At 57.5% G+C, this 7,765-nt stretch overlaps 1 protein-coding gene across 8 annotated transcripts; it reads left to right on the top strand.

Annotated features, from left to right (window-relative positions):
* The first annotated feature begins 1,915 nt into the window (after window positions 1–1,915).
* Window positions 1,916–6,570, top strand: NKX2-1 (NK2 homeobox 1). 8 transcript variants are annotated; one of them, XM_073894849.1, is made up of 5 exons: window positions 1,916–2,376; window positions 2,752–2,890; window positions 3,337–3,481; window positions 3,580–3,965; window positions 4,920–6,570. In XM_073894849.1, exons 1-5 carry the CDS (start codon window positions 2,353–2,355, stop codon window positions 5,666–5,668), a joined length of 1,443 nt encoding a protein of 480 aa, XP_073750950.1. In that variant the 5' UTR covers window positions 1,916–2,352; the 3' UTR covers window positions 5,669–6,570. The 8 variants fall into 8 exon arrangements, with proteins under 8 accessions (XP_073750950.1, XP_073750952.1, XP_073750954.1 ...); XM_073894851.1 differs by lacking the exon at window positions 3,337–3,481; XM_073894853.1 differs by lacking the exon at window positions 3,337–3,481 and having other exon boundaries at window positions 2,659–2,752.
* Window positions 6,571–7,765: the final 1,195 nt, after the last annotated feature.

The raw sequence follows: 7,765 nt of genomic DNA, 5'->3' as shown, positions 1-7,765 counted from the left end.
GTGTTGGGGCCAGGGGAGGGACTCTCAAGTCCTCTGCTTGATCAAGCTCAGAGATTGAGGTATCAGTCTTCCCACCCCCACCCCTCCCGCTAGACGTTTTAGTCTTCAGGCTTATTCCTGGCAGTGCAGCACATCTGGCAAAGAGTGTGGGGCGGTGTGTGTGTGTGTGTGTGTGTGTGTGTGTGTGTGAGAGAGAGAGAGAGAGAGAGAGAGAGAGAGAGAGAGAGAAAGGGGCAGAGGTAGAAGGGCGGCTGGGGGCGGGCGCCGCAAGGTGCTGCAAAGGCCCAGGTGAGGTCTAGCCCAGAGCTAGTGCGGGTGCGCGCGACTGCGGGGGGAGGTGGCCGCATGATCTTGGTTGGGGGGGAGGGGTTGGGTGGAGCAGCAGCCGTAGCCCGGCGCCGCCCCCACCCCCCAACCCCAGCTCGGGCATCAGCTCTAGGCGGTGACTGAACGCCTGCTGTGTGACTGGGGGTCACGGTCTTGTCTGCAAGCCTTGGGCAGGGGCGTGGGGGCAGGTGGGGAGCTGCTAGCCACGTGCGCCGGAGCCTGCTGCGGGGCTGGAAAGCTGGAAAGCTGCCGAGGACGAAGGCCGAGGCTCAGGGACTGCTCAAGATGCACCTAACTCTCCCCTTCACTCAGACTCAAGGCCTTAAAGGCAGGGCAGGGTGGTGGGTGTACGAATGACGACAATACAGAAATCTCAAGCTCTGGCAATGGAATTAATTTTCCAAAGCTTTCAAAGCGCTTTTCTGGGCCCGATCTTATTTGAATCTCAGAGAAACCTTGTGAAGAATGACCTCCATTTCTAAATGGCATTGAGACTGGGAGAGACGTACAACATTCTATACTTGGTGTTTCTTATACTTACCAATAATATGAGATAATGGAGAGGGAGAAAGAGAAAGAAGACAGGGGATTGGGAAACCCACCCGGTCAAAACACAGTCCAGGGGCTAGGGCCACCTGCAAACAAGATCCGGATTCAGTTTTGTCCGCTCTCCTCGACGGTTCACTTGAGCCCAGCGTCGTCTTCCCTCCTTGCTCCCTGGGCTTTGACACCACATCGACCAAAGCTCAGTTGGACTCTGAGTCTTCCTGAGAGCGCCCCCCAGAGAAGCCCCCTGGTAAAAGGGCAAAGAACCGTCTTGGTGCTTGTCCTTCACGGTACAACCGACAAGCAGGTCTCGGTGCCCAAATGCAAGGTTGCCTGCCCCAAAGCCGCCAAGGGGGATGCACGAAAACGTGGGCCCATGGAGGAGGAAGAGGGTGCCCTGGGCTTTCTCTGTTAAGCGACATAGGTGGTGAGGAAAGCAAATGTTAGTCTAGAAGTTGCCTTTGTATTGAGGGAGTACAGAGCACTTCTCAAGGAGAGAACTGAAATGTTACAATAACAAGCCAATAAACAAAACAACTTTCCCTTACTACAACTGCTGTTAATGGGAAAGGCGCCTAACCTGCTGAATTAAATCGTTCAAAAGTGCCTGTTCATCATTGGGAGCTCCTTCTGTACAAGGAGCGGAAGGAAAATGTGAAAACAAAAAACAAATTCGAGAAGCCTCCTTAATCGGCCCCCGCAGTGTCTTAGAGGCCCCAGCCGGGCCAGGGAGCGCTCCACCCTCCCAGCCCCTATCCCAGAGAGGAGGCTAAAAGAGCCAAAGAAAAACCAAACCAAACAACAAAACGTTTAGAATCCAAGGGGGGAAAGTCGGAGTGGGTCTCAGGATCTGCGCCACGCAGGGGCGCGACACTGTAGTCCACTGGACTGGAGGCTAGGGCCTGGCCGGAGCAGCAAGGCGGGTGCCTCTGGCCCGGCTGGGGAGCGAAAGCCCACAGCTCCCCCTCTCCAGGCGCCCAAGGACCCTCAAGGCGCGGGGCTCACACTTGAAGCCTGGGAACGCGCAGACAGGAAACCCACTTCCTCCTAAGCAGTTTCTTGCTCGCCGGATGAGAGGCGCCCAATTGAAGCAGAATGATCCTCATCTACTAATATCCAGCGTGGCCACAAAGCGACTGGCCATTTACGCCGCCACTTTAAACAAAGATATTTGGTTATTCCCGGGGAAGCAAGTGCACTTTTGCATGGCTGAGCTCCGGGCGGAGGCGAGCCTCAGCCCAGCCTCCCGCCTGCTGGGCTGCTCGCGCCTTGGGATTCGCCCCCTCCCGGCCAGCTGGTCCCGCCGGGGTTCAGGCTCAGTTCCGCCCGGCAACAGGCGGGCGGGTACTCACGACGCTCCCTGCCCGCGCCCTCCCTGAAGCATCAGAGGGGAAAACAGCGTGGCCCTGGGCTCGGGTGCTGGGGCTGTGATGTCCTCCGAAAGTCAGCTCCAGCCCCAGAACCCTGCGTGTCCGGGCGATGGGCGAGGGTCGGGGACACCAGGTTTGTTCGAGGTGGGGCAACTTCAGCAATGGCCCTTCGGGTTAGTGCCCCCCAGCTTCCCAGCACTAGCGGCCAGTAGTGTGCTTGCCTTGGCCGGGAATGGGGGGTGGGGGGAGAGGGAGCCGCGTGTGGGTTGTGGGGGGCGTGATGTATGGGGCCCTGGACCGCTGAGAAGACCCTGAGGTGGGGGGAGGGGGACGCGGGGATCTGGGACAGCCTCTCGGAGGCAGCCGATCCCTTGCTCAGCGTCCCCTCCGCCCGCTGGGATTCTCTCTCGGGTAGGGGGAAAGGGGGCGGGGAGCAGAGGTGTCCCTCTGACGGCGGCAGAAGAGGCAGACAGACGGACAGACACGCAGACCAACAGTGCGGCCCCAGGGTTCGTCCCCAGACTCGCGAGCTCGTTTGGTGGCGACTGGGGCTCGGCGCCGCGAAGCCCGATGTGGTCCGGAGGCAGTGGGAAGGCGCGGGGCTGGGAGGCCGCGGCGGGAGGGAGGAGCAGCCCCAGCAGGCTCAGGTGAAACCCCTACCTTGTCCCTTGGCCCCCTCCCTCTAAAGACTTGTCCCCGCCCGGGAACCCCGGCTGTATTGGAAAGTGGTTCACTTTGTAACTCCGAAAGTTGGTTGCAAAGCAGCATTCACCTTCCTTCCTCCCCACCATCCCTCCTCCTCGGCTACTCCTCACCCCACCTCTTGCCCTCCCCTCTCTCGGTTCCCTCCTCCTTTCCCTCCCCCCCTCTCCCCCCGCGCGCCGCCCGCACCCCACAAAAAATGGGGTGGGGGTGTCCGGGGAGGGGGGTAAAGAAATGCTTTGGGTCGCGTCTCTGCCTCTCTCTCTCTCTCTCTCCCTCTTTGAGACCTAAAAATCCTGACAAGTGAAACTTAAAGGTGTTTACCTTGTCATCAGCATGTAAGCTAATTATCTCGGGCAAGATGTAGGCTTCTATTGTCTTGTTGCTTTAGCGCTTACGCCCCGCCTCTGGTGGCTGCCTAAAACCTGGCGCCGGGCTAAAACAAACGCGAGGCAGCCCCCGAGCCTCCACTCAAGCCAATTAAGGCGGACTCGGTCCACTCGGTTACGTGTACATCCAACAAGATCGGCGTTAAGGTAACACCAGAATATTTGGCAAAGGGAGAAAAAAAAAAGCAGCGAGGCTTCGCCTTCCCCCTCTCCCTTTTTTTTCCTCCTCTTCCTTCCTCCTCCAGCCGCCGCCGAATCATGTCGATGAGTCCAAAGCACACGACTCCGTTCTCAGTGTCTGACATCTTGAGTCCCCTGGAGGAAAGCTACAAGAAAGTGGGCATGGAGGGCGGCGGCCTCGGGGCTCCGCTGGCGGCTTACAGGCAGGGCCAGGCGGCTCCGCCGGCCGCGGCCATGCAGCAGCACGCCGTGGGGCACCACGGCGCCGTCACGGCCGCCTACCACATGACGGCGGCGGGGGTGCCCCAGCTCTCGCACTCCGCCGTGGGGGGCTACTGCAACGGCAACCTGGGCAACATGAGCGAGCTGCCGCCGTACCAGGACACCATGCGGAACAGCGCCTCGGGCCCCGGATGGTACGGCGCCAACCCAGACCCGCGCTTCCCCGCCAGTAAGTGAGGCCGCCCCACTGCCGGGCCGCGGGCTGAGTACGGGAGGCGCGGGGAGAGCAGCCAAGCAGGCGCAGCGCCTGCCGGCTGCGCACCGGGCGTCAGGGTGGGCGGCCCGGAAGCCGCGCCGGGGAGTAGGGTGCGGGAGCTGGGGATTCTTCCCTCTGCTGGACTGAGGGGTCCCAGGAGAGACACTTGGTAACGCTGGGGTCATGCGGGTAGGTGCTAGTATTCAGCGTCTCCCAGATGCGGCCGACGGGCAGCTCTGCTCGGCTCGGGAGACCTCAGAGTGCCCAGGGATCGCCCTCCCGCCCCCCAAAAAACTAAGGAAGCTGGGGGCAAGCAGGGAGCAGAGAGGCGCGGCCTGGCCGGGCGGGAGGCTGCCCTACTGCGACGCGCTGAGGGGACCCGCCCGGCTGGCTCTCCAGTCTAGGCAGGTGGAAGGGCGCGCGGCTTCAGAGGGGGCTCTCAATGGGCCGAGCAAGTGCCCTCACTGGGGCTGACAGGAGAGAGCGGCCAAGAGGCAAAGCGTCTGGGACTTTAGCTTTCGAAAGTGAACACCCCACTCTCCCAAACTCCCAAAGTTGGGGTCTACGGCGGGACCCCAGCTCTTGGTCTGGGCCCAGTCCGCCGCCTGTGGCCCGCTCACCCAACGACTCTGGCCAGGGTTGGGCAAGAAAGGACCAGAAGCGGCCTTTCTCCACTTTGCTTTTGGGCTGGAGCCCTGAGACTGAGGGAGGCAACCGGGGTTGAGGTGGGGAGCTTTCCAGCAAATCCCTCGACGTCTCGGCCTGGGGCAGGCGCTAACTCTCCTCGGAACTTAGGCCTCTCAGGGCGGAGGCGGCCTAGGGGAGGAGGGCGCCGTCGGGGTGGGCCGGGCCGGCCAAGGGCGCGGAAGGCCGAGGTGGCCTGGCCCGGCCCGGCCCCCGCCGACGCTGTGCGTTTGTCGCTTACAGTCTCCCGCTTCATGGGCCCGGCGAGCGGCATGAACATGAGCGGCATGGGCGGCCTGGGCTCGCTGGGGGACGTGAGCAAGAACATGGCCCCGCTGCCAAGCGCACCACGCCGGAAGCGCCGGGTGCTCTTCTCCCAGGCTCAGGTGTACGAGCTGGAGCGACGCTTCAAGCAACAGAAGTACCTGTCGGCGCCCGAGCGGGAGCACCTGGCCAGCATGATCCACCTGACCCCCACGCAGGTCAAGATCTGGTTCCAGAACCACCGCTACAAGATGAAGCGCCAAGCCAAGGACAAGGCGGCACAACAACAACTGCAGCAGGACAGCGGCGGCGGCGGCGGCGGCGGGGGCGGGGGCGCCGGGTGCCCGCAGCAGCAGCAAGCGCAGCAGCAGTCGCCGCGCCGCGTGGCCGTGCCGGTCCTGGTGAAAGACGGCAAACCCTGCCAGGCGGGCGCCCCGGCGCCGGGCGCCGGCAGCCTCCAGGGCCACGCGCAGCAGCAGGCGCAGCAGCAGGCGCAGGCGGCTCAGGCGGCCGCGGCGGCTATCTCAGTGGGCAGCGGTGGCCCTGGCCTGGGTGCACACCCGGGCCACCAGCCGGGCAGCGCGGGCCAGTCTCCGGACCTGGCGCACCACGCCGCCAGCCCCGCGGCGCTTCAGGGCCAGGTGTCCAGCCTGTCCCACCTGAACTCCTCGGGCTCGGACTATGGCGCCATGTCCTGCTCCACCTTGCTATACGGTCGGACCTGGTGAGAGGACACCGGGCCGGGCCGGGCCCAGCGCGCTGCCTCATCGCTTTCCCTCCTGCCGGCCACACATCACCAAACACCCGCCGCTCCCTGCGCTTCGACTTTTCTTAAGAATCTGTCCCGTTTAGACCAAGGGAAAAAACACAAAAGCCAAACTGCTGGACGTCTTTTTCTTTTCCTTTTTCTTTTTTTTCCTAAAATTTGTGGGATTTTTTTAAAAAAGAAAATAAAAACAACCAAGTGAATCCAATTCTTTAAGGAGTCTTTAAACCGAGAAGGACATAACAAAAAACAGCTTTTGGGGTGTCTGTTAGGTGATTGAAATGGGTTTCTCTCGCTCAGGCAGGGTGCAGTTTGGAGAGGGCTCTACAGTGACACAGCTCTGGACTCTAAAGATCGCAAACTTCACTCTGGGTACACTGTGCCAGCAAGGTGGACTCGCTTGTAAATACCAGGATTTCTTTTGAAGGGGAGATGGGGGCTGGGGAGAGGAAAGACTCTACGACAGGACCCGCATGTCATTGACACAAAGGAAATGCCCCCTCCCAGCGCCCGCTGGCTGCCCAGGCTCAGCCCCGGGAAGAGCCCTGGCTAAAATTGTTTTATGTTTGATGTGAACTTGTAGCTGTAAAACGCTGTCAAAAGTTGGACTACACGCCTAGTTTTTAGTAATCTGTACATTTTGTTGTAAAAAAAAAAAAAACAAAAACAAAAACCCAGTCCCTGTCCCCAGCCCATCATATTTTTTATGGGCATTGACAAATCTGTGTATATTATTTGGCAGTTTGGTATTTGCAGCGTCAGTCTTTTTCTGTTGTAACTTATGTAGATATCTGGCTTAAATATAGTTCCTAAGAAGCTTCTAATAAATTATACAAATTAAAAGGATTCTTTTTCTGATTAAAAGTCCACCTTTTGTTTGGTTTTGATTTGGCTTTAAAAGGCATTTTTTTTTTTTGGTGGGGGTGGGGGTGGCTCATCATTGGCCTGATGGGAATTGGCATTGTTTGGGAGCTAAAAGGATCCTAAACTAGCAAAGGAGCTGGGCCCAGAGTCCTTGTCCCATAGGGAAATGGAGTTTTGTTCTGTCTCCGAATTGAGTAGAACCAAACCTTGAACAGTCCTGGGACTTGGCAATATAGAGGAAAAAAAGCTAAACTACTTCCATCAGGAGGGAAAGGGAGAACAGAAGAGAAAGAGACCAAAGGATTAGTTTTTAGATCCAGGCTTCTGTTTTTTGAAACCTCAGAAGTGTCTACTGTGGTTTTATACAGCTAAGTCAACAATTAAAACTTTAAAACGTTTTCAATAACATACATTTTAAATAATCCTGCATGAGAAATCATTTTTATGGAACAGATGGTCCCCGTAGATTTCAACACAAATCCTTATTTCTAATCTGCTGCAGAGCCTCATCGGAATTAGAATCTGGTGGGAGGCTGTTTTCAAAAATGGGGAAGTCTATCTGGGTCTTGTTTCTGCTCTGAAACAACTATCCCTATGCAGAGTTGGACATGGATTCCCAGCCTCTCAGGGTCCTTCTGGTTCTGGGAGATTTTTTTGACTTGGCTACTGGCCTGGAGACACTGAAGGCAGGACTTTGGAAGCTGGGCTTTCCCTCTTTGTTCCACCGGTTTCCATCTCTGGGCTCCTAAATATCTTTGTAGTAAGGAATCTTTCTCCTGTTCCCAACTTTCTACTTCTCACTGCCCCGGCCACCCCCGCCACCCCAGCAAAAAAAAACCAAACCAAAACAAAACAAAACAAAAAACAAAAAACTTCAATCTTTCTTACTACTTTGAATTTCCCGGTCTCTTTGGTACCCAGATGTGGTTGTTAGGGAACTCTCAGGGTTGCCCTAGAGAAGGGAGGAGGAAAGAGTGGTTCTGGACAGAGAGAAATCATAGTCCCTAGATGGGCTGTTGCCCCTTCTGTGTCACCTTTGATAAAGCTACCTAGCAAAAGTAGGTTCCTCTTAGCCTGAAAGTGTTTGTGGGGGATTGATTCATACTTGCCTTGTACTCATTTCATGCCTAGAATTTCTTTCTTTTTCCTTTCTTGCCTCTCTTCATCTTTTCTTCCTCTCTTTTCCTCTTATTCT

Source organism: Callorhinus ursinus, unplaced genomic scaffold (genome assembly GCF_003265705.2).
Source record: "Callorhinus ursinus isolate GAN/ISIS: 27379988/994484 unplaced genomic scaffold, GSC_fseal_2.0 scaffold8, whole genome shotgun sequence".
Classification (NCBI taxonomy): domain Eukaryota; kingdom Metazoa; phylum Chordata; class Mammalia; order Carnivora; family Otariidae; genus Callorhinus; species Callorhinus ursinus.
The sequence above is the reverse complement of the archived record's forward strand: the minus strand, read 5'-3'. Positions and strand labels throughout refer to the sequence as shown.

Bases quoted from the DNA above. Each gene is read 5' to 3' on its own strand.
- NKX2-1 (XM_073894849.1), top strand. From the start codon at position 2,353: ATGGGCGAGGGTCGGGGACACCAG. The intron at 2,891-3,336 runs GTGAAACCCCTA...TTGTTGCTTTAG, and splicing joins AGCAGCCCCAGCAGGCTCAG to CGCTTACGCCCCGCCTCTGG. The intron at 3,966-4,919 runs GTAAGTGAGGCC...TGTCGCTTACAG, and splicing joins AGACCCGCGCTTCCCCGCCA to TCTCCCGCTTCATGGGCCCG.